This window comes from Bufo gargarizans, chromosome 2, assembly GCF_014858855.1.
Source record: "Bufo gargarizans isolate SCDJY-AF-19 chromosome 2, ASM1485885v1, whole genome shotgun sequence".
NCBI classification, from domain to species: Eukaryota; Metazoa; Chordata; class Amphibia; order Anura; family Bufonidae; genus Bufo; species Bufo gargarizans.
The window spans coordinates 651697139-651724562 of NC_058081.1; the positions used below are offsets into that span (position 1 = coordinate 651697139).

The window sequence follows — 27424 nt, forward strand, 5'->3', positions numbered from 1 at the left end:
TGGAGTCCAGGAGAAATGGGACTACTTAAAAGGTGCATTATTGAAGGCAACAGAAAATTGCATTAGACTTGTCAGTAAAAGCAAAAAAAGGAAGAGACCGCTGTGGTACTCAGCAGAAGTGGCCCAAATCATTAAAAACAAAAAGCTAGCATTTTGTAATTATAAAAAAACCCAGAGCAATGAAGATAAGGAAATCTACAAGATTAGGCAGAAAGAGGCCAAGCAAGTTATAAGAACTTCTAAAGCTCAGGCAGAAGAAAAACTAGCTCAGTCTATGAAAAAAGGGGATAAGACATTCTTCAGATATATAAATGAAAAAAGGAAATTAAAACAAGGAATAACTAAATTAAAAATAAAGGACGGAAGGTATGTAGAAGAGAATAAAGGGCTAGCCGACTGCCTTAATGAATACTTCTGTTCAGTTTTTACAAAAGAAAAAGAAGGAGAAGGACCTCCACTAGAAAGGATGACTATTAAATCGTTTGATGCATGTGTCTTTACAGAGGAAGATGTTCTAAGTTTGCTGTCTAAAGTGAAGACAAATAAGTCACAGGGGCCTGATGAGATACACCCAAAATTATTAAAAGAGCTTAGTGGTGAGCTGGCAAAACCGTTAACAGATTTATTTAACCAATCATTAGTAACAGGAGTCGTCCCGGAAGATTGGAAATTGGCAAATGTCGTGCCCATTCACAGGAAAGGTAGTAGGGAGGAATCGAGCAACTATAGACCAGTGAGTCTGACATCAATAGTAGGCAAATTAATGGAAACCCTATTAAAGGATAGGATTGTGGAACATCTAAAATCCCATGGATTGCAAGATGAAAAACAGCATGGGTTTACTTCAGGGAGATCATGTCAAACAAATCTTATAGATTTTTTTGACTGGGTGACTAAAATAATAGACGGTGGAGGTGCAGTAGACATCGCATATCTAGATTTTAGTAAGGCTTTTGACACTGTCCCACATAGAAGACTTATCAATAAACTGCAGTCATTGAGCATGGACTCCCATATTGTTGAGTGGATTAGGCAGTGGCTGAGTGACAGACAACAGAGGGTTGTAGTCAATGGAGAACATTCAAAACAAGGTCATGTTACCAGTGGGGTTCCACAGGGATCTGTACTGGGACCAATTTTGTTTAATATCTTCATAAGTGATATTGCAAAAGGCCTCGATGGTAAGGTTTGTCTTTTTGCTGATGACACAAAGATATGTAACAGGGTTGATGTTCCTGGAGGGAAACGCCAAATGGAAAAGGACTTAGGAAAACTAGAAGAATGGTCAGAACTCTGGCAACTGGAATTTAATGTGGATAAGTGCAAGATAATGCACCTGGGGCGTAAAAACCCAAGGGCAGAATATAGAATATTCGACACAGTCCTGACCTCAGTATCTGAGGAAAGGGATTTAGGAGTAATTATTTCAGAAGACTTAAAGGTGGGAAGACAATGTAATAAAGCAGCACGAAATGCAAGCAGAATGCTTGGATGTATAGGGAGAGGCATAAGCAGTAGAAAGAGTGAAGTGCTTATGCCGCTGTACAGAACACTGGTGAGACCTCACTTGGAGTATTGTGCGCAGTACTGGAGGCCATATCTCCAGAAGGATATAGATACTCTAGAGAGAGTTCAGAGAAGAGCTACTAAACTGGTACATGGATTGCAGGATAAAACTTACCAGGAAAGGTTAAAAGACCTTAATATGTAGAGCTTGGAAGAAAGAAGAGACAGAGGGGATATGATAGAAACTGCTAAATACATAAAGGGAATCAACTCGGTAAAGGAGGAGAGCATATTTAAAAGAAGAAAAACTACCACAAGAGGACACAGTTTTAAATTAGAGGGGCAAAGGTTTAAAAGTAATATAAGGAAGTATTACTTTACTGAGAGAGTAGTGGATGCATGGAATAGCCTTCCTGCAGAAGTGGTAGCTGCAAATACAGTGGAGGAGTTTAAGCATGCATGGGATAGGCATAAGGCCATCCTTCATATAATATAGAGCCGGGGACTATTCATAGTATTCAGTATATTGGGCAGACTAGATGGGCCAAATGGTTCTTATCTGCCGACACATTCTATGTTTCTATGTTTCTATGTTTCTATACTGTAAGAGCAGTGAGACTATGGACTCTATACTGTAAGAGCAGTGAGACTATGGACTCTTTACTGTATGAGCAGTGAGACTATGGACTCTTTACTGTAAGAGCAGTGAGACTATGGACTTTTTACTGTCAGAGCAGTGAGACTATGGACTCTATACTGTAAGAGCAGTGAGACTATGGACTCTTTACTGTATGAGCAGTGAGACTATGGACTCTATACTGTAAGAGCAGTGAGACTATGGACTCTTTACTGTAAGAGCAGTGAGACTATGGACTCTTTACTGTAAGAACAGTGAGACTATGGACTCTTTACTGTAAGAGCAGTGAGACTATGGACTCTTTACTGTAAGAGCAGTGAGACTATAGACTCTATACTGTAAGAGCAGTGAGACTATGGACTCTGTACTGTAGGAGCAGTGAGACTATGGACTCTTTACTGTAAGAGCAGTGAGACTATGGACTCTATACTGTAAGAGCAGTGAGACTATGGACTCTTTACTGTATGAGCAGTGAGACTATGGACTCTATACTGTAAGAGCAGTGAGACTATGGACTCTATACTGTAAGAGCAGTGAGACTATGGACTCTATACTGTAAGAGCAGTGAGACTATGGACTCTTTACTGTATGAGCAGTGAGACTATGGACTCTATACTGTAAGAGCAGTGAGACTATGGACTCTATACTGTAAGAGCAGGGAGACTATGGACTCTTTACTGTAAGAGCAGTGAGACTATGGACTCTATACTGTAAGAGCAGTGAGACTATGGACTCTATACTGTAAGAGCAATGAGACTATGGACTCTATACTGTAAGAGCAGTGAGACTATGGACTCTATACTGTAAGAGCAGTGAGACTATGGACTCTATACTGTAAGAGCAGTGAGACTATGGACTCTATACTGTAAGAGCAGTGAGACTGTGGACTCTATACTGTAAGAGCAGTGAGACTATGGACTCTATACTGTAAGAGCAGTGAGACTATGGACTCTATACTGTAAGAGCAGTGAGACTATGGACTCTTACTGTATGAGCAGTGAGACTATGGACTCTATACTGTAAGAGCAGTGAGACTATGGACTCTATACTGTAAGAGCAGTGAGACTATGGACTCTATACTGTAAGAGCAGGGAGACTATGGACTCTTTACTGTAAGAGCAGTGAGACTATGGACTCTATACTGTAAGAGCAGTGAGACTATGGACTCTTTACTGTAAGAGCAGTGAGACTATGGACTCTTTACTGTAAGAGCAGTGAGACTATGGACTCTTTACTGTAAGAGCAGTGAGACTATGGACTCTATACTGTAAGAGCAGTGAGACTATGGACTCTATACTGTAAGAGCAGTGAGACTATGGAACTCTTTACTGTAAGAGCAGTGAGACTATGGACTCTATACTGTAAGAGCAGTGAGACTATGGACTCTATACTGTAAGAGCAGTGAGACTATGGACTCTATACTGTAAGAGCAGTGAGACTATGGACTCTTTACTGTAAGAGCAGTGAGACTATGGACTCTATACTGTAAGAGCAGTGAGACTATGGACTCTTTACTGTAAGAGCAGTGAGACTATGGACTCTTTACTGTAAGAGCAGTGAGACTATGGACTCTATACTGTAAGAGCAGTGAGACTATGGACTCTTTACTGTAAGAGCAGTGAGACTATGGACTCTTTACTGTAAGAGCAGTGAGACTATGGACTCTTACTGTAAGAGCAGTGAGACTATGGACTCTATTACTGTAAGAGCAGTGAGACTATGGACTCTTACTGTAAGAGCAGTGAGACTATGGACTCTTTACTGTAAGAGCAGTGAGACTATGGACTCTATACTGTAAGAGCAGTGAGACTATGGACTCTTTACTGTAAGAGCAGTGAGACTATGGACTCTTACTGTAAGAGCAGTGAGACTATGGACTCTATACTGTAAGAGCAGTGAGACTATGGACTCTTTACTGTAAGAGCAGTGAGACTATGGACTCTATACTGTAGAGCAGTGAGACTATGGACTCTTTACTGTAAGAGCAGTGAGACTATGGACTCTATACTGTAAGAGCAGTGAGACTATGGACTCTATACTGTAAGAGCAGTGAGACTATGGACTCTATACTGTAAGAGCAGTGAGACTATGGACTCTATACTGTAAGAGCAGTGAGACTATGGACTCTATACTGTAAGAGCAGTGAGACTATGGACTCTATACTGTAAGAGCAGTGAGACTATGGACTCTTTACTGTAAGAGCAGTGAGGACTATGGACTCTATACTGTAAGAGCAGTGAGACTATGGACTCTTTACTGTAAGAGCAGTGAGACTATGGACTCTTATTACTGTAAGAGCAGTGAGGACTATGGACTCTATACTGTAAGAGCAGTGAGACTATGGACTCTTTACTGTAAGAGCAGTGAGACTATGGACTCTATACTGTAAGAGCAGTGAGACTATGGACTCTTTACTGTAAGAGCAGTGAGACTATGGACTCTTACTGTAAGAGCAGTGAGACTATGGACTCTTTACTGTAAGAGCAGTGAGACTATGGACTCTTTACTGTAAGAGCAGTGAGACTATGGACTCTTTACTGTAAGAGCAGTGAGACTATGGACTCTTTACTGTAAGAGCAGTGAGACTATGGACTCTTACTGTAAGAGCAGTGAGACTATGGACTCTAAACTGTAAGAGCAGTGAGACTATGGACTCTTTACTGTAAGAGCAGTGAGACTATGGACTCTTTACTGTAAGAGCAGTGAGACTATGGACTCTTTACTGTAAGAGCAGTGAGACTATGGACTCTTACTGTAAGAGCAGTGAGACTATGGACTCTTTACTGTAAGAGCAGTGAGACTATGGACTCTTTACTGTAAGAGCAGTGAGACTATGGACTCTTACTGTAAGAGCAGTGAGACTATGGACTCTTTACTGTAAGAGCAGTGAGACTATGGACTCTTTACTGTAAGAGCAGTGAGACTATGGACTCTTTACTGTAAGAGCAGTGAGACTATGGACTCTTTACTGTAAGAGCAGTGAGACTATGGACTCTATACTGTAAGAGCAGTGAGACTATGGACTCTTTACTGTAAGAGCAGTGAGACTATGGACTCTTTACTGTAAGAGCAGTGAGACTATGGACTCTATACTGTAAGAGCAGTGAGACTATGGACTCTATACTGTAAGAGCAGTGAGACTATGGACTCTTACTGTAAGAGCAGTGAGACTATGGACTCTATACTGTAAGAGCAGTGAGACTATGGACTCTTTACTGTAAGAGCAGTGAGACTATGGACTCTATACTGTAAGAGCAGTGAGACTATGGACTCTTTACTGTAAGAGCAGTGAGGACTATGGACTCTATACTGTAAGAGCAGTGAGACTATGGACTCTTTACTGTAAGAGCAGTGAGACTATGGACTCTTTACTGTAAGAGCAGTGAGACTATGGACTCTTTACTGTAAGAGCAGTGAGACTATGGGACTCTATACTGTAAGAGCAGTGAGACTATGGACTCTTTACTGTAAGAGCAGTGAGACTATGGACTCTATACTGTAAGAGCAGTGAGACTATGGACTCTTTACTGTAAGAGCAGTGAGACTATGGACTCTTTACTGTAAGAGCAGTGAGACTATGGACTCTTTACTGTAAGAGCAGTGAGACTATGGACTCTTTACTGTAAGAGCAGTGAGACTATGGACTCTTTACTGTAAGAGCAGTGAGACTATGGACTCTTTACTGTAAGAGCAGTGAGACTATGGACTCTTTACTGTAAGAGCAGTGAGACTATGGACTCTTTACTGTAAGAGCAGTGAGACTATGGACTCTTTACTGTAAGAGCAGTGAGACTATGGACTCTATACTGTAAGAGCAGTGAGACTATGGACTCTATACTGTAAGAGCAGTGAGACTATGGACTCTTTACTGTAAGAGCAGTGAGACTATGGACTCTATACTGTAAGAGCAGTGAGACTATGGACTCTATACTGTAAGAGCAGTGAGACTATGGACTCTTTACTGTAAGAGCAGTGAGACTATGGACTCTTATACTGTAAGAGCAGTGAGACTATGGACTCTTACTGTAAGAGCAGTGAGACTATGGACTCTTTACTGTAAGAGCAGTGAGACTATGGACTCTTTACTGTAAGAGCAGTGAGACTATGGACTCTTTACTGTAAGAGCAGTGAGACTATGGACTCTTTACTGTAAGAGCAGTGAGACTATGGACTCTTTACTGTAAGAGCAGTGAGACTATGGACTCTATACTGTAAGAGCAGTGAGACTATGGACTCTATACTGTAAGAGCAGTGAGACTATGGACTCTAATACTGTAAGAGCAGTGAGACTATGGACTCTTTACTGTAAGAGCAGTGAGACTATGGACTCTTTACTGTAAGAGCAGTGAGACTATGGACTCTTTACTGTAAGAGCAGTGAGACTATGGACTCTTTACTGTAAGAGCAGTGAGACTATGGACTCTTTACTGTAAGAGCAGTGAGACTATGGACTCTTTACTGTAAGAGCAGTGAGACTATGGACTCTTTACTGTAAGAGCAGTGAGACTATGGACTCTTTACTGTAAGAGCAGTGAGACTATGGACTCTTTACTGTAAGAGCAGTGAGACTATGGACTCTTTACTGTAAGAGCAGTGAGACTATGGACTCTTTACTGTAAGAGCAAGAGCAGTGAGACTATGGACTCTGTACTGTAAGAGCAGTGAGACTATGGACTCTATACTGTAAGAGCAGTGAGACTATGGACTCTTTACTGTAAGAGCAGTGAGACTATGGACTCTATACTGTAAGAGCAGTGAGACTATGGACTCTTTACTGTAAGAGCAGTGAGACTATGGACTCTTTACGGTAAGAGCAGTGAGACTATGGAACCCTCTGCCTGAGGAGGTGGTGATGGTGAGTTCACTATAAGAGTTCAGGAGGGGCCTGGATGTATTTCTGGAGCGTAATAATATTACAGGCTATAGCTACTAGAGAGGTGTCGCTGATCCAGGGAGTTATTCTGATGTCTGATTGGAGTTGGGATGGAATTTTTCCCCCCTTAAGTGGAGAAAATTGGCTTCTACCTCACAGGCATTTTCTGCCTTCCTCTGGATCAGCTTGCAGGATAACAGGCTGAAGTGGATGGACAAATGTCTTTTTCCGGCCTTATATACTATGTTACTATGTTAGTTTGCCAATAATAAAACAAAGGAAAATAGAAGAGCTATGCAAAAAATTAATCAGTACTATTCAGATTTTTTACTTACTTTACTCTTTTTTAGGGGGCAAAAATATTTCTCCGAAGTAGGGAGACCAGGAAAATTATTAGTAAGTGTAATATCTAACCAGGCTTCCAAAAAAGAAATATCAAGGATACAGATACCACAGGGTGGAATTATTGACAAGCCAGATCAGCTAAAGATGAAATTTTTGTAAGTTTTTTTCAGAGCTCTATCAATGCGATAACACCATTGCGAGAGAAAGAACCGATGCATAATTGGACTCTATTAGTCTCCCTACGATCTCAGAGGAACAAAGGGAAGCCCTTCAGAGAGAGATATCTCTCCAGGAGCTAGAAGAGGCCCTTAGGGCAAGTTTAAGGAATTCCTCTGCAGGTTTAGATGGTTTTCCATATGAGCTGTATAGGAAATATGGGGAACTTATCTTGATACGATTACTTCAAGTCTTCATTGAATCTTGTGGGGACAGTAAACTTTCTGAATCGATGACAGAAGCGGTTATTATACTAATCCCTAAAAAAGGAAATGACCCCTTAGAGATGGAGTCCTACAGACCAATATCCCTCCTAAATACTGATATAAAACTAATAGCAAAAGTGCTCTCTACAAGACTTTCTAGAGTCATAGCCACAATTATCCACCCTGATCAAACAAGGGCACTCATCATAATCTTCATAGACTGTTTGCTAATATGCAGGTAGTGGGCGAGGGGTCTCACTCCATCCTGTCGCTGGACGCAACAAAGGCCTTCGACAGGGTGGAATGGGACTTTTTGTGGAAAACTATGGCAAGGTTGGGCTTTGAAGATCGGTTTATTGGTATGATTCGGCTTTTATATGATTCTCCTGTGGCAAGACTAAATATTAACGGTAGTCTAACCTCAACTTTATCACTGTCCAGGGGGACCAGTCGGGGATGTCCTCTCTTCCCACTCTTATTTGATATATACATTAAACCCTTTGGCTGCTAGTGTGAGGCAAGACAACTTAATCAAAGGATTCGGGGTAACAGGAGTGGAGGATCGTATCTCTCTATATGCGGATGACGTACTATTCTTTATAGACTATACTAATAAGACTCTTCCAAGAATTATTCAGGTAATCAATACGTTTGCGAAGGTTTCTGGATTCGATATTAACTGGGCAGAAACTACTTTGATGTTACTAGATAAATTTGGTCTTTCTGCTCAGGGGTCTTTAAGTATGATTACCGTTTCTGAATCTATTGTGTATCTAGGTGTGAAGATCTCCCCTAAAATAGAAGAGTTCACGCAGTTAAACATCTCTCCTGTAATTACTAAAATAAGAGCTAAGATCGCGGTCAGGAACAGACTTCCCATATCTAGAGCCGATAGAACTTCCCTAGTTAAAATGGTTATCTTGCTCCAACTCCTATATGTCATTCGAAACTCACCTATTTGGATCGAAGATATGTTTTTTAGATTGATGGAGAGACTTATTATTGATTTACTCTGGGGAAGGAAGCGAGTAAGGTTAAAGTTGGAGTATCTTTATAAACCAATGGAGTTGGGAGGTTTAAACCTCCCATATTTCAAGGGATATTTCATCGCTGCGCAACTGTGGTTGTGGAATGAGTGGGAAAAAAATCCTCTCTGTATTACCTTAGTAAACATCTCATTATACGATAATATATTTACCTTGTTGGAATCCGGACAGTTAATGACGGGAGATTATAACTATAGGATGAGTAGAACACCTTTCTCTAAGGCCTGGGCCACGATTAGAAAATGGTTGGGGATTAAGGGATCTTTACTATGCACCCCCCCTCTGGTACAACTATCACTTGAAGGAAGTGCTAGAAATTTCTGGAGATTACTTTTGGAAAAAAAATTATATTTTATTTTTAACACAAGTGGTGGAAAAGGGAGACATTCTCCCTCTATCTCTGATAGTACAAAGAGGGAATATGGAGGGTTAAGTTGGTTTAGGTATTTTCAATTACGATCAGCACTGTCAAATGTTAAGGATAAATTAGGATTGATAATTGATTCATGTACACTAATTGAAGATATGATGAGTAGTTCACGTGGTAATATGACCATTTCTTACTTTTATAAATTATTAAGTAAGTCGCTGTTTGGGAGCTTAGTCTCCCCTGGCCAAAAAGCCTGGAAGGCCGACTTCCTTAACAGCGCTACACTAGACTGGGGAAATATATTTGGCAATTTAAGGTTTGCATCTCACTGAATCTCACTGAATGCAAACGTAAAATTGGCGTCTGGCAGAAGCTACCAACGGGCCAGGCGGACAGAATTACCTTAATTAAAATGTTTTTGCTTCCCCAGATTTTATATATTTTGGCGGCCTGTCCAGTTCGGATACAGGATTGTTTCTTTTACTTCTTGGAACGACTGCTGAATGATTTAATCTGGGGAAGAAAAAGGGTAAAACTCAAACAAAAATATCTTTGGTTAGCGGAAGAGGATAGAGGACTATCTGTCCCCTTTTTTCCGGGATATTATTTAGCCTCCCAAATGCAGTGGATAAAGTCAGGGGGAAATAATATAAAAGAATACTTGGAACAGGGCTTTAGTGGCCCAAAATATAGTATATTCAGCATACTGGAGACGGGATTCATGAAAAATAAAGGGAAAAAATGCCAAATATGCCGAATGGTGGACTTGTCCTGTGTTTTATCATCAGAGACGTGCTGAGGTGGTATTCCCATGTCCTTTCTTCAAAACCAAGAAAGGAGGGGCCTGAGCCCTTTCTTGGTTTTAAGGTGTTTACTCCACTGCAGTCCCGTGTCTCGCATGCAGGTGCCTGGTCATGCAGGTTGTGCTCAGGTTCAGAACGTTAATGCCTCGCTTCAGGCTCTGATGGCACAGCGTGCAAACCACTCGGGTCTTGTCGTCAGCACATTGTTTGAAGAAGTGCCATGCCAGGGAACTCCTTGAAGCTGCCTTTGGGGTGCTCGGTCCCAGATGGCGGCGGTCAGTAGCAGGCGGAGTCTCTTGGCGGCGGGTGTTCTGCTTTTGCCCACTGCTCCCTCTTTTGCTACGCTGTTGGCTCGGTCTCACCACTGCCTCTTCCTCCGAACTGTGAAAGTCAGTGGCACGAGCTTCATTCCATGTGGGGTCTAGGACCTCATCGTCCCCTGCATCGTCTTCCACCCAGTCTTCCTCCCTGACCTCCTGTTCAGTCTGCACACTGCAGAAAGACGCAGCAGTTGGCACCTGTGTTTCGTCATCATCAGAGACATGCTGAGGTGGTATTCCCATGTCCTCATCATCAGGAAACATAAGTGGTTGTGCGTCAGTGCATTCTATGTCTTCCACCGCTGGGGAAGGGCTGGGTGGATGCCCTTGGGAAACCCTGCCAGCGGAGTCTTCAAACAGCATAAGAGACTGCTGCATAACTTGAGGCTGAGACAGTTTCCCTGGTATGCATGGGGGTGATGTGACAGACTGATGGGGTTGGTTTTCAGGCGCCATCTGTGCGCTTTCTGCAGAAGACTGGGTGGGAGATAATGTGAACGTGCTGGATCCACTGTCGGCCACCCAATTGACTAATGCCTGTACCTGCTCAGGCCTTACCATCCTTAGAACGGCATTGGGCCCCACCATATATCGCTGTAAATTCTGGCGGCTACTGGGACCTGAGGTAATTGGTACACTAGGACGTGTGGCTGTGGCAGAACGGCCACGTCCTCTCCCAGCACCAGGGGGTCCACTAACACCACCACGACCATGACCGCGTCCGCTTCCCTTACTAGATGTTTGCCTCATTGTTAGCGTTTACAAAGCAAAGTAAAAAGTGGTTACGCCAAGTGGGTAGGATAGGGGGAGGCACAACCACACTAGCAGTTAGCACTGGCAATCAATGCGGTGTATACGGCTAGGGAGGACACACGGTCGGTGGTGCTCAGCTGAACATAGCAGGTAAGGTGCACATGGAACCAGTGTAGAGGAGAAAATAGACAGCGGCACTCACCCGTGTGTTGAAATAGCGGTTGCTTTTTTTTCCAAAATAGCATAGGCAGGGGGCGGACAATTCTGAAGCACGCATTGAACAGCGGCGGCCGTTTCACGCTACATGCGCTTCCTCAGGCTGCGCATCGCTCCTTTTAATTACTGGTGCAGACCGTTGTCATGGAGATTAACAAGCCGGTCTGCGTCTACATAAAAGGGTGACTCAAAAACATATAAAAACAAGATACAAGTGAACATCATAGACCATAAGTAGTGTGCACAAAGCATACGTGTATTGATGAGTCTATTACTAAAGGAAGGGGCTGAGATCATTTCTATCATTTAATCCGAGTGCCCCAGGGCTTGTGTACGTAGGATTCGTCTAGCTTCTCTCTGCAGGAGGAGGCGATGTCTGTCCCCCCGCTGCAGAGGAGTAGATGCAATCTCTAAACCAGAGAAGGAAATGCAGTTTATATCACCATCATGGGCTTTTCTAACGTGGTCTATCAATCTTGGACAGCCTTTCCCTGTCTTAATGGAATTAAAATGCTCCCTGACTCGTTCAAAGAGACACCTAATGGTCTTCCCAATGTAAAATCGCCCGCAGGTGCACAGCAGTAAATATACCACGTATGTGCTCCAGCAGTTGATGAAAGTGTTGACTTTGTTGAATCCCAGCAAATTCAATACATTTTTTCTGGGAATTATAGGTGCATAGAGAACACCTATAGTTGCCACATCTATAGTTGCCCTTTGGTAGGTTACTTCTGAGCCAATTCTTACTCTTGTCAGGTTGAAACCTACTCCTAACAAGTTTATCTTTAACAATGTGGCTCCTTCTGAAAGAGATCAATGGTTCCTGTCCTGTGAGCTCATTCAGAGTTGCATCTCTCCGCCATAGGGCTGTATTGAAAGGAGAATGCAAATCTGATGCCCTTGGTGCCTGTCTTGCTCTTATCCCCTCTATGACTACCGCTCTTCAAAAGACTATCCTGTGAAAAATTCTCTTCTACTCTCTTCATGTCTCTATTAAGTGGTTCTTCAGGGTAGCCTCTCTTCAGTAGTCGCTGTTTCAAATCAAATGCCTTTCTATGGTACCCGCTGTCTTTGCTGTTAATACGCCTCAATCTAATAAATTGTCCGTAAGGTACGGCTTTTTTGACACACTGTGGATGGAAGCTGTCGTGGTGGAGCAAGGAGTTGGTCGCCGTGGGCTTACGAAAGCCCTCCGTGACCAACTCATCACCTTCCACCAGGACAGCCACATCCAGGAATTTCAACCTGGTCCCTCCAAAATTCAGGGTGAAGGTCATTCCCATGTCATTTTTCTTGAGAAAACTAACAAACTCGCTGCACTCCTTTTCTGTACCCTCCCAGACTATGAACACGTAATCCACAAAACGTAGATACGTTTTTAATTTAGAAACAAACGGATCTGTGGTAGAATAAATATACCTGTCCTCTAGTCTGGCAAGGTACATATTAGCAAATGTGCAGGAGACGGGGGTCCCCATGGCCGTACCCAACCTTTGCCTGTACCACTCTTCCCCAAATTGAAACACATTATTGGTTAAAATAAACTCCAGTGCCTCACCAACAAAATCACAGTAGAGCCGGCTTTTACCCAGGTCCGCCACGATGTCAAGGACTGCCTCCACACCCGCATCATGAGGGATGCGGGTGTAGAGGCTCTCCACATCGAGTGACACCAATTGGTAACCTTTCTGCCAGTGCAGTTCCCTAAGGGTCAATAAAAAATCGTTGGTGTCACTGAGATATGCTGGGGCACTTGTGAGGGCAGGTCTCAAGAGCCAGTCTACATATTTAGACAAAGGCTCAGTCACTGAGCCAATCCCCACGACGATGGGACGTCCCGGGGGATGGCTCAGTGACTTGTGCACTTTAGGGAGAAAGTACCAAGATGGCTTCAATGGGGACGAGGGGACAAGTTTGTCCAACATATTCCTAGCGAGGAAGCCAACCTCCACATATCTGCTAACAAGGGACTTCAACAATTGCTGGATACTGGCCAGAGGGTCCCCCCGTATCCTCTCATATACGCGAGTGTCCCCTAGTTGTCTAACGGCTTCACTTAAGTAGTATTCCCTGGACATGAGGACCACATTGCCCCCCTTGTCCGCCGGTTTCACAATTATGTCATCCTGGGAGCGGAGCCAATACAAGGCTTTTTGCTCATCCGGATTAATATTAGATTGAGCAGTGGAGTAAATCACTGCTCGTATGTCTCTCATTACTTGATGCTGAAATATGTCAATGCTACTGCCGGCGGGCATCGGGGGGCAAAAAGTGGATCTGACTCCACCCTTGAATGTATCCACAGAAGTGTCAGAGGAGGACTCCTCAGTAAAATCCATTCCAGTGAGAAATTCAAGACAGGCTAGTTCTTCTTTATTGAATTTAGTGGATATTTGAAAAGCTGCGGAATCAGGGCACAGTGGTGATTCACCCTGAGTGGTAGCTGCCTTGTGTGGGGTGTCCCTAAACAGCTTGTGTAGGTGTAGCTTACGGGTAGCTTTAAATAAGTCCACTTCAAAAGTGACGGGGTTAAATTGCTCTGTCAGGCCATAACCAAGTCCTTTACTCAAAACCTTTATGCAACCAGGTGGCAGCAGACGGTCAGTTAAGTTGATCACCAAGTTGTCATCAGGTGATAGGGAAGTCTCTATTTCGTCCAGGACACCTGTTTCTTCTCCCTTTCCGATTTTCTGACCCCTGTTCTTCTTGTTGGTCTTCCTCCGTCCCCTTCTGGTCTTTTTCCTAAAGGGTCGCTGGAGTTCCCTACAGCATCAGTTGATACTTGATTGGGATCATCTGAGGTACTGGAGTCAGAATCCGTCATCCAGTAGTCTTTTGTTATTTTTTGAACTTTCTACCAGTGTTCCAGTCGAAAATACGGCCAGATTCATAGTCCTGTTTGTCTCTCAGTTAAAAAGTGGTTAAGTCTGTTAAAAATAATTAACCGCCAATAAAAACCCTGATGCAGGGTATTGCACTCAAATTTTTCTTTTAAACTCTATATGACAGCGGTATTTGTGGCCTAAATTTCACAGTCACTTATGCACGTCTAAGCCCAGATGTGCAGTATATCAGAGGGTTTTTTCACCCCAGTAAGCACAAAGCCGTATTTCTGGCCTAAATGTGATACTCACTTATGCACCTATAATCCTAGATGTGCAGTATATGAAACAGATGGTTTTTTTTGGCCCCAGTATGAGAAAGACGTATTTCTGGCCTAAATTTCACAGTCACTTATGCAGCGATAATCCTAGATGTGCACTATACGAAAAAAAAGTTTTTTTTTAACCCCAGTGTCTCAAAGCAGTATTTCTGGACTTGCAGACATGCAGATAGCCTGTGCTGGTGCACTATCGTTGCATAAAATGGCTGCCGATCATGTATTGATATTGACTAATTGAAGAAAAAAAAGTTTGTTTTCAGCAGTAGTCGGCTCAGGGAGGCTTAAAAAAATTGTGCACTGCACCCACAAAACACTTTTTCTGTAGATCGCTGAGTACATAAACTAGTTCTTGATAAGATTTCTCCCTGATCTCTCCCTCACAGCAGCTGCAACCTCTCCCTACACTAATCCGAGCAGAGTGACGGCGGCGCTACATGACTCCAGCTTATATAGAGGCTGGGTCACATGCTGCACTGGCCAATCACAGCCATGCCAATAGTAGGCATGGCTGTGATGGCCTTTTGGGGCAAGTAGTATGACGCTTGTTGATTGGCTGATGCGCAGCCTTTCAAAAAGCGCCATTAAAATCGCCGAACACCGAACCCGAACTTTTACGTAAATGTTCGGGTTCAGGTCCGGGTGCCGAAAACCCTAAAGTTCGGTACGAACCAGAACTTTCCAGTTCGGGTTCGCTCAACTCTAAGCACCGAACATTAGGGAATGGAAGAACCTATTGGCAAGAATTGAGAGATATGAGGAATATGTGGTACATCCTGAATGTGTGTCATCTCTGTCCCGGGGAGGGGTGAGAGGGTGGCGAGAGATTGGAGCGACCACTGGTGAAGTTTACTGAGATGACCATCATGAAGGGGGTGGGGGGTGGGAGATGGGTGATAAGTTTTGATAGTTAGTAGGTGATCCAAGTCAATCTGAATTTGGAGCTGAATAGGGAGTATTTGAATTCTCCTAAAACAGTACAGATTATTCACTAGATTTGTATGTTTTTGTTTGTTCAAAGTGATATAATTTTTTATATCTGTTATGTGGGCAGACCATGTATTGTTGTACTCGGAATCAATACTGCTAAATTATATTTTAATTTTGTATTGTAAGGAAAAAATGTAATAAAAAAAAGAAAAAAGTTTTGCATCTCATAACTTTAATAACGTAGTAGTCGAATTTAATATTATACACAGATCAGAACCCAAGGTCCTAACGTCTCTGGAGCCCAGCCGCTCCCGTTCTGAAGGAACCCTGCACCGCCCGCATCCCAAAGTCCCCTCCTAGCTCCCTCAACGTCACTCAGAGGACTCGGCAAGAGCGCATGTACGCCTAACATAAGTGTCCCCCCAGTCATCCACCCTGTACTGGCATCAGCCTCAGAGAACAGACGGCGCATGCGCCATCTGGGTGACAGAGTCCCTATAAAGGGACCAAACTGATATTCACTAAGCAGACTCTGGAGCTCGCCTTCTCCACGTCTCCCAGTCCTTCTGTGTCCAGCAGAACCAGAACATGTCCAGGTTTCTGAGGGTGAGGATTCGGAACACACCACATCCAGATCCCTTTAGTCTTGGACTGGATACTGGATCCTAGCGGAAAACCTGGAAGGAGTTATTGGACAGATATGGCCGGGGGAGGTCATCCTCATCAGTACTGTGTGGCAATACTGATCATGTAGGAGGACAACACTCTGCAGATAAAGGACGGAGAGGGAAATGTGTAAAGGGAAAACAGAGAGAGACAGACTGGAGGGAATAACGAGAGGTGAAAAGGAGACGGGGAAGAGGGAATGAAAAAAAAACTGGGGAGAAGAGCTGCAGTGCGTACTACCCCACGGCCTTGGATGTAGATATGTCTCAGCGAGTCTGTGGTTCGTAGCCATTTCTCGCTGCACGCACATCTAACCATCTGTTTAGCTTTTACAGCGCATGCGCATGCTTTCTCTTTACACATTTGCCTCACCACGCAAGCATCTGAGATACTTCCCTAATATGTGTGCCTGTTCTTTGGAGGGCCACCAACCTCGTCCAGTCTGGGAACTTAAAGTGGCCCTGGAAAAAATACTAAAAGTGGCCCCGTTTTGTAGTCTGGTCCAAATTGATGGAAGGTGGGGGTTGTTACTCCAGAGTTGTTACTATTGTATAGTCACTTATATTGTTCTTTTACTGCTTTTATTGTTTAGACTGCAGCGGGTGTAAATCTCTCCTGGTGTCACGACTGTGACTGATCCAGACAGGTCTGGGAGGAGAAGGTCGCAGCGACTTGCTACTCGCGATAGCTTGTGAGTTTGCTCCGTGGTTCAGGGTATGTCATCTGGGTTTTGCCTTGTGAACCTTTTTGTCCTGACTGGGAGTTTGTAGGCATCCTTCTCAGGTGAGTCCTGTCTGCCACTCCCAGCTACTATATTAGTTTCAGTTTCACTTGCAGTCATTGCCAGATATAGTCCTTACTTCCAGTGCTATTCTGACCTTTGAAGGAGATCGTTTGACGGTATTGCTGTGGAGCTCTTGTCTGGCGTGGACTGTCGTTATTGGGATCACCTTCTCTGCTCGTGACTGAATAAGTCTATCTCTGCTATAGATTGTTTGTTTGTTGCTGTCTTCCCCTGTTGTTCTCCTAGACATGAGTGATGGCGACTAGTGCTCCCATCTGCCTTTCCCCAGTCTAGTCTTGCTAGGGTGACTGGGGGTTTAGGCATCCTGCTCGCCGCACGGGTTCACACCCCGTCTAGGGTATCAGGGCAGACAGGTGCCAGCTTAGGGTTAGTCAGGGGTGGCCGTTCTATCTCCCATCCATAGATAAGGGTCCCCCTTCCCCTCCGTCTGGTACGACACGACTGCTGCTGGGATAGCGGTCGTGACACCTGGTCATGTGATTATAGGGAGGACACCCGAGGCACCTACCCTGAGGTTCCACCACCAAAGGGGAAGATGATCTTGTGGACATCACTCAATGTCCCTTGAAGACTGCAGTGGGAACTGCGCTGTAATAGCCGGGCCTCTGCTATGACTGCTGGGACAAGAGCGACCTCCAGTCCCAGCAGTTTAACTACTTAAATGCAATAGTTAATAGCGACTGTGGCATCTAAGAGGTTGACGGAAAAGGTCTCTCTCTCTCTGCCCATTGGCCAATGTTTTGAATATTTATAATATGAAGTGGGGAGCCTAACAAAGCCCCCCCCCCCCCCGCTGTGCCATAGGTATCAGGTTATTAGGTGTACCAGAGGTATGCCCTCATAGGTTGCCTGTCAGTGTTACACTGACAGAGTAGAATGCTTTCTGAATAATAAGTATTCCAAGGTACAGTATGAGATCATCACAACTTCAAGTTCCCTAGTGGGAATAAAAGTTTAAAAAGTTTATAAAAAAAAAAGTCCCACCAATCAATAAGTAAGCAAACCTCTTTTCATTAAAAAAATCACTGTTTAAAAATTTAAAAAAATGGAAGCAAATGTAATGACCCGCAGGATAAAGTTATTGTGTGGTGTTAAAAAAAACAATGGTGAATTTGGCTGTTTCCCCTATTTCTTTGTAAAGAATTCTGAAAATGATTCATTAAAGGGGTTTTCTCATCTCAGACATTGGGGGCATATCGCTAGGATATGCCCCTATTGTCTGATCGGTGCGAGTCCCACCCCTGGGACCTGCACCTATATCAATAACGGAGCCTGCAAAGTGGTGGAGGGTGCCCTCCATTCATTTCAATGGGGCCACTGAAAAAAGCGGAGAGCTGGCTCGGCTATTTCCGTCGGGCCCATAGAAGTGAATGGGAGCAGTATAGGTGCAGGTCCCATCTCCAGAATGGGGCCCCCCATATGAAGGACGCACACCACACAGCCCCCGCAGTAGCAGTAGGTTGGGGAAGGGGGGAGTTGCTTTAGAGGTTGAGTTGCACAAGAAAGAGGCCAAAGATATTTGAGCAGCAAACTCTGCAAATGTTGGGAGAAGTTGTAATGGTGGTCTGGGCTGGGTGGATGATAAATTACCCCAAACAGAGAAGATGTCACCTGTGAGTCACTCCTCTGACCAGTGACAATACTCTGCAGACCACCTGTATGGACCCTGGATCTGACCAATGTATGGCCACTTTAAGGTGATATGATTGGATATTTTGGTCTTTGCATAGAGTCTTGGTACATGATATGCAACATGAGCAATTGCCGGTCTCTACAGGGGCTTGTCGAATGCATGTGTGCTCCACCATTTTGCATGCAGCCCAGCACATGGACCAGTCTCTGTAGGGGCGGTGTACAGACTGGTTAGTCCGGTACATGTGCAGAGCTGCAGGAAGGTCCATCTTATACCGCGTTCTATAAGGGCTGATGAGTGTAGAAACGCCTGCGCAGTCCTGTTCACACATTACACGGAGATCCGAACACGGAGCAAGGTCATATAAAATGTATTTCTATACAGCTTAAAGGGGTCGTCCATGATTTTTTCTTTAATACCCCCCCCCCCCCCCAGCAGGACCTGTGATGGGAACGATGATTTAACCACATAATAAATAAAAACCGCACAGTAAATTCCTGCTGGAGGCGACTCCTCTCTCGTCTCTGTCACATTTCTCTTATTGCATTTTCCTTCAGGGTGAATATATATATGGCAAAGACCAAAAACGAAAGGAGATTTCATGATCCTCGGTCGGTATGTAATAACTATTTCATGAGACACTAAAGAAGCAACAAGGGTCAGATGTAGCAGAGCTCAGTGTGTCGCTAAATACAGTTCATATTGTGCAGCCTGCAGCCTGTAATAGGGTTACACATAAACATGAATCACATGCCCCACAATCAGGTTCCAACCCAGGCTCTGATGGAGAGAAGTACTGGACTCCTCCACGTTCCACCTCCAGGAGCCATTATATGACGTCTTGTTCCACATCCATAGGCATTGATATTGACTTGTTCTACCCTTTGTTCCTCTGGGCAGGCTTTCTACAAGATTTTTGAGGTTGCCTCTAGGACCCTCAAATTCTAGAAGAGCATTTCTGAGGTCAGACCCTCGCAGTCTCCATTCTGGTGTTGGATGGGGTTGAGGTCAGGACTCTGTGCGGCTGGTCAGAGTCTTCCAAACTCCCCCAACCATTGTTTTATGGACCTTGCTTTGTACGCCGTTACACAGTCGTGGAGGAACAGAGAAGGGCTTCCCCCAAACTGTTCCCACAAAGTTGGAAGCACACAGTTGTCCACAATTTCTTGTCTGCTGAAGCATTAAGATTTCCCTTCACTGGAACTAAGATGCCGAGGCCGACCACTGAAACCCTCCCCCCATAGCATTACTGTCACGGCTGAGGATGGGGAAAACCCTCAGCCGTGCGATGCCCAAAGATGTTAAGCGCTGCTTGGCCAGGACGACAGAATTAGGGAGCAGGTCACCTCCTATCGCGTCCCAAATCTGACCCTGACTCCTAACCATATGAGCCAACCCTGAAGGTGGGAGGGCCCATACACCGTATGCCTTGGGGTCCCTGCTAGCCCTCAGGATTGCCCTGGAACAAGGAGTAGGGTAAGACGACCTGTTCTTTCTAGGCACGGAGGAACAGGAGTCTCACTAGCCAAGCTGCAAAGGGAAGAGAACATAAACAGCCTATGGATATGGCAGGAGGATGAAAAGCACTTCCACACCTACCTGCCACAGACACACAGACTGGATCCCGTGCAATACAAGCTAGTGTCCACACCAAAACACCAATGGACACAGCACACACACAAACACACAGGAACCCAGATCCATAGGTGCATAACATAACAAGGGAAAACATCAAGTGGACATCAACATAAACCTAAGAATCACAATTTGTTTATGACCACAAGTGTGGCCCCCACTGGCAGATGGAAATACCAGGAGGGTGTCTCCAGCAAAGCATGGCTGAAGCACCCTCTCAGCTTCTGATCTCCAACAAGGCTTTATAGCCCAAAGTGGCCACACCCACGCGGACACACCCAGTGCTCACAGCCTAGGAAGGGAATTAACCCTTCACACCTGACAAGGGAAGACAGCAACTAAAAGGGGAAGTGAACACACAAACAACCCCGTGCACACCAAACATGGGAAGTGCACACCAATCACACAAGTTGCCAGAGACAACCGCCTGCTATGACAGCGAGCAGCCTAGCAAGCAGCTCCAGCTGCTCTACTGCCACATACCAAATGTTGCCAGCGGCAACCACAAGTGAGGCAACAAACTAGTGGCCCTCACCTGTGATTGAACGAGCAACCAAAACCGCAGGCCGTGACAATTACCCCTCATCCACCAGACTTTGCAGCTGCACAATGCAGTCTGTAACTTTACGTGGTCTCCACTTTGTGGCAGAGTTTTCGTGGTTCCTTCAACTTTACAATAATAACGCTCAAAGGTGATGGTGGAATATCTAGGAGAGGAGACATTTCAGGAAGTGACTTGTGGTAGCAATGGCATCCTATTACAGGGACACATAGGAATTCAGTGAGCTCTTTACAACAAGCCATTCTGTCACCATTGTCTGTAAAGGCAACTGCACGGCTAGACGCTGGATGTTATACACTGTGGTAATGGTAGACTGCATGGCTAGACGCTGGATGTTATACACCTGTGGTAATGGTAGACTGCATGGCTGGAGGCTGGATATTATACAGTGTGGTAATGGCAGACTGCATGGCTAGACGCTGAATGTTATACACCTGTGGTAATGGTAGACTGCATGGCTAGAGGCTGGATGTTATACACTGTGGTAATGGTAGACTGCATGGCTAGAGGCTGGATGTTATACACTGTGGTAATGGTAGACTGCATGGCTAGACGCTGGATGTTATACACTGTGGTAATGGCAGACTGCATGGCTAGAGGCTGGATGTTATACACCTGTGGTAATGGTAGACTGCATGGCTAGAGGCTGGATGTTATACACCTGTGGTAATGGCAGACTGCATGGCTAGAGACTGGATGTTATACAATGTGGTAATGGCAGACTGCATGGCCAGAGGCTGGATGTTATACACCTGTGGTAAAGGTAGACTGCATGGCTAGAGGTGGGATGTTATACACCTGTGGTAATGGTAGACTGCATGGCTAGAGGCTGGATGTTATACACCTGTGGTAATGGTAGACTACATGGCTAGAGGCTGGATGTTATACACCTGTGGTAATGGTAGACTGCATGGCTAGAGGCTGGATGTTATACACTGTGGTAATGGTAGACTGCATGGCTAGGGGCTGGATGTTATATACTGTGGTAATGGCAGACTGCATGGCTAGAGGCTGGATGTTATACACTGTGGCAATGGCAGACTGCATGGCTAGAGGCTGGATGTTATACACTGTGTTAATGGTAGACTGCATGGCTAGGGGCTGGATGTTATACACCTGTGGTAATGGTAGACTGCATGGCTAGAGGCTGGATGTTATATACTGTGGTAATGGTAGACTGCATGGCTAGGGGCTGGATGTTATACACTGTGGTAATGGTAGATTGCATGGCTAGGGGCTGGATATTATACACTGTGGTAATGGTAGACTGCATGGCTAGAGGCTGGATGTTATACACCTGTGGTAACGGTAGACTGCATGGCTAGAGGCTGGATGTTATACACCTGTGGTAATGGTAGATTGCATGGCTAGGGGCTGGATGTTATATACTATGGTAATGGCAGACTGCACGGCTAGAGGCTGGATATTATACACTGTGGTAATGGCAGACTGCACGGCTAGAGGCTGGATGTTATACATTGTGGTAATGGTAGACTGCATGGCTAGATGCTGGATGTTATACACTGTGGTAATAACAGACTGCACGGCTAGAGGCTGGATATTATACACTGTGGTAATGGTAGACTGCACGGCTAGAGGCTGGATGTTATACATTGTGGTAATGGTAGACTGCATGGCTAGATGCTGGATGTTATACACTGTGGTAATGGCAGACTGCACGGCTAGAGGCTGGATATTATACACTGTGGTAATGGTAGACTGCACGGCTAGAGGCTGGATATTATACACTGTGGTAATGGCAGACTGCACGGACAGAGGCTGGATATTATACACTGTGGTAATGGCAGACTGAACGGACAGAGGCTGGATATTATACACTGTGGTAATGGCAGACTGCACGGCTAGAGGCTGGATGTAACAGACTTGGGGCAATGCTGCTGAAGTAAACACCTGAAGTCAATGAGGAAGACAAGTTGCACCCAGTACAATATCACAATCTGCTAGCAATACTCTTGATATGCTGCATTTCAAATCACAACCACTGGGTGGCAGCACAAAGACACATATAGGATAGACATCTCCTGGCTATGGATGAACAAATCTATTCTAACAAACCAACTTGTCTCAGAATTCTTCACCTGTGAGGGGTTGTCCCCACAGGTGAAGAAGCACCCACCTATCTGCTGAGTGACAGGACCGGACATCTCACCCAGTCTTAACATGCTTGAAGCAGCGGCACAGGCACAGAAGTAAAAATTGGAGCCGTAATGAGCATCTACAGGCAGCAGTGAAGATGGTGGAGGGTCCTGGCACATTTGGGGCTGCATTTCAGTAAATGGAGTTGGGGATTTGATCAGGATTAATGGTGTCCTCAATGCTGAGAAATGCAGGCAGATACTTCTCCATCAAGTAATACCATCAGGGAGGCGTCTGACTGGCTCCAAATATATTCGGCAGCAGAACAACAGCCCCAAACGTTCAGCCAATGTCAGTAAGAAGTATCTTCAGAGTAAAGAAGTACAAGGAGTTCTGGAAGTGATGATTTGGTCCCAGAGATCCCTGATCTCAGCATCATCCAGTCTGTCTGGGATTACATGAAGAGACAGAAGGATCTGAGCAAGCCTACCTCCACAGAAGATCTGGGCTTAGCTCTCCAAGATGTCTGGAACAACCTCTCTGCCGAGTTCCTTCAGAAACTGCGTGTCAGTGGACCTAGAACTGATGCTGAAGGCAGAGGGCGGTCACCTCAAATACTGACTGGATTCACATTTCTCGTTTTGTAAATTATAATAATGAACTATTAACATCTCTATTCTTGAAGCCATTCTTAGAGTGCAGCATTTTTCCTTCTTACAGCACCAAGAAGGAAAAGCCGTGGAGTTATGGCAATCACAGGATGGATCGACATGTTAATGATATGATAAAAAATGGAAACAAAATATTCAAATGATCTGGATCTATTCAGTATGAGCGCCTTGGCTGCTACCAATGAGGTCATTAATGGTTGTCTGAGGAAAGTTCTGCCATGCTGAATGCACTTGGGCACGCCAATCATCAAGATCTGCTGCTGTGTATCTGCATTTCTATAAGTTTACAGTATTTTATTTTTAATTGGTATGAAGGCGAGGGCAGATTTAACACAAATGAAAAACATAGGTTATGTTAGGTAAAGTGGCAGCAACTGAACGGGCCATGTCCAGTCTCGGTGCCCAGGGCGGCATGATCTGTACATACACCCCTGCCTGCACCCCCAACTCAAGCCTTGCTACTTCTCCTCACCATGTGCAGGAGGCATTCTTACTATCTGATGCTACCACCTGCTGGTCAAAAGTATCACGGATGAAGATGGAGGAGGATGAAGCCGTTGGTCACTCATTGTCCATCACCGTAGTACATTACAGCATGAAGACTGTGTGTGTGGGGGGGGGGGGGGGTGTTTCCTGTTACTCAGTAAAGTAACATGACATCATGACAAATGGAGGCGGCATGTAAAGAGAGATGAAACCCTCAACACCAAAGACATAAAGTTAACTGCATGTCCTATGTTGTCAATAAATTAAATGCCGGCACCAGTACTGTGCACCGAGATACAGTATCACCCACCATGTGCACTACTGTGAGGTTACCACTATGGCCTAACAAGAGATGGCCTTACTTCTCGGCACATCTATGCTTGATGTTACAAACACACTGGGTGGCACAATACACTTGATGGTTGCAGGTTACACTATTTGGTATAAAACTTACACTTGAAAGATAAAATAATTAACTCTTTACTCATTGTTTTGTGGTCCTCTACTGGAGTCAGAAGACCATGTGACACTCCAGTGGTGCACCGAATGTCAGGTTGGGTCCAAATTGCTGGCAACTTTCGCCCATCCAGTACTGCTGTGGGTTCTGGGAGGCTACCCCTTGTCACGGCCTACCTCATCTAGGTGTTTGTCATTGGGTGGCACCAGTCACTTCATATAGGTGGTCTATCCTGTGCCTTAGTGGGTCCTCATGACCATTAGTCCACCTTCAGCAGATTACTCCCAACCACACTCGGTGGCAAACCCAAAACAATAGAAATATGGTCCCAGTCCACAATGTGTTCACCTGTCTCATCCTATGTCCAGTACTTTCTCACAAAAGAGATTTAAGGATTGTTTACCCTCATCCTATATGAAGTGGAGAAGTCCCCTGCATGGAGAATGCGGTTCTGGCTCTGGCCAAGATTGAAAACACAGGAGCTTTACAAGATGTACTGTCCAAATATGAACATGAGATGGACAACCATGTCCTGAGGTTCCCAACGTAGATCCCAGCAAGAATTCCTGAACCTGAAATAGGCCATCAAAGTCTTCCTGGGGCAATCACTGAATGATGAGGACCAGATGTCAAAGTCAACTGAAGTTTCTAAAAAAGTTTTCCTCCCAAGCTGCTTCATTAAAAATCCTAGAACTCCAGGCTCCAGCATTGAGGACTGGTGGTAGCAGATAAGAAAATCACATCTCAGTCATCTGAAGTGAACTGCAGCAAAAAGTTTCCTGCACTGAATTCTAAAAACAAATACAATCACCAATCAAAAACTTTCCAAGGTTGGAACTTTACTGCAAATTGTCTGCATTTACTACAAAGCTGGAGATTTTCTCCTCACCTATGTTATTCCGCCATAGTCTGGCTAAAAATAGACGGTGATGGAAATTCTTCTTCCGATGATCAGGTTGCAATAAATGAAATTGTTTTACGCTTTTTTTCTAACCGAAAATAATGGATAATAAAATGAAGGTATAGTCTACGAAGAACCGTCTCATCATCTCTGCAGGAAACATCTCCGAAGACCAAGCGCCGCTATGGGGAACCAGATGAAAGGAGAATATTCCTGGAGAACATTCTGTACGTGGAGAAAGAAAAATATAAATACAGCTTCCGTGATAATCGGATTATCACGGAAGCTGGATTTCCATTTTTCTTTTTCCTGTGGACTTCTGATTGCTCCTGGCAGTATCCGTGCTTCCATAAATGGTGCAGGTGAGCTCGGCTATTTTTTTTTTCATTATTTTTTTTCATTCCACACGTGGAAGTCACAAAAAGTGTTTAAAGGGGCTATTGAGGACCTATCCTCAGGATAGGTGATCAATATCAGATCGGTGGGGTCCAACACTCAGCACCCCTGCCAATCTGATAATGATGACCTATCTGGAGGATAGATCATCATTATCATTTACTGGACAAGCCCTTCAATTTAGTGGTGGAAGGTTATAGAGGCTTAGACCAAAAATCATGGAAAGGGTAAGAAGGTGTCACCAAAAATAAATCTAAATGATGACACTGTAAAAATAGATTGAAAGGGATCTTTGGACTTTCCTGACCACATGCCGATTCAGGTATGTCCTTCTCTTCATCTGACATTCTAGCTTGTTTCTGGAAGAACCCAGTAAAGAACATACATGCCAGCAAGCACACAGCCACACGATCAGTCAGGACAAAGTCTACTCTATACATCCAGAGGTGGTAACTGAACCTATCTGACATGGATGGCACATGCTAGTGATATGCACCCATGTCGGAGATGGGCCAACCCCTTTTACCAATAGGAGTAATGACTCTGCCCCCAAGATTTTTGTAGGAACCACGAAGAATAGGTAATTCAGCAATACTACATTCCTTTCAAAGAGGACATGTGAAGAAGGAACTCTACAGAACGGCTTTGGTTTTGGTCCACTCCACTATTTCTCTAGGAGTCGTAGGGGTCACAGGTTCTCTTTGAATCCAAATGAAAGGCAGAAGTGACTATTGATCCCGGGCAATATTGACTGTTATATAATACCCGATCACTGGGCGCTCAGAGATCCCCGAAGGCTGTTTGCACAGAAGATACCGCTCTCTGAAAGGCTGCAGAGATAAAGAGTTTTATGACAGCTGTCCTACAGCAATCAGAGTCATACAGAGCACAGCCCGGGAGAGAGAAGGTAAGATCCAGATGTCTAGAAGGTAACCATATGATATAGCTTCTGCAATGTATATATCCTTTGAAGGTCTATCAAATATTGTGTTTGGTGTTGTTAACATCTTGTATGGATTGTGCACATTTATCCACCTCCAAGACTCCTCCATCCGCTCTGCTGCAGCGGCCCACCGCTCTGCTAACCTCCAAGTCTTCATATGCATCCTCTAACCTCAGCCCCTTAGACAAGTAGATAGCCTCCCCTCACAGCCAGTCCTATATATGGCTTGTATCCTCCTCCGTCTTGTCTCTACCCCAACTTCTTGAGGTCGTGAGGATGTTCTGGATTGTTCTTTCCTGCTATATTTAGGTCTTCCTGTTTTTCCCCTATTGGTACATTTATGTGTTAGTATAATGCTTGTAGTTATACATTTCTGCGCTCTGGGTTTACTACTTACAGCAGGGTTCAGCAACCTTCAGCACCCCAGCTGCTGTAAAACTACAACTCCCAGCATGCACATTTGGTCAGTGGTTCTTGTAACTCCCATAGAAGTGAAGGAAGCATTCTGAGAAATGTAATATCAGGAGAGCTGGAGATTGCTGATCCCTGACCTACAGTATAGAGCACAAGTGCCATATAGTGGCCCTGTGCTGGGCTCCTGCTTATACACAGGAGCCAAGCTGAACAAGCAGAGCTTGTCTCCTGTGCTGCACAATAGGGGTGTTCACACAGGACTCACAGGGCCGGGGGGTTACTGTCATGGGGCCTCTGCTACCTAAAAGGGTCCGTAGGCCTTCCCCAAATCCCCCACCCTCCCATTATGATATGACGCTGCCAGACCGTGGGGAGAT

The 27424-nt window shown here is 44.6% G+C and overlaps 1 protein-coding gene across 1 annotated transcript in view; it reads right to left on the reverse strand.

Moving 5' to 3' along the window:
* The window catches only part of LOC122926259 (guanylate-binding protein 1-like), a 54501-nt gene extending 35841 nt beyond the window's left edge, over window positions 1-18660 (reverse strand). Inside the window, 2 exon segments of the mRNA XM_044277634.1 lie at window positions 15925-16058; window positions 18618-18660. Coding sequence (XP_044133569.1) covers window positions 15925-16058; window positions 18618-18660 — 177 coding nt within the window.
* Window positions 18661-27424: the final 8764 nt, after the last annotated feature.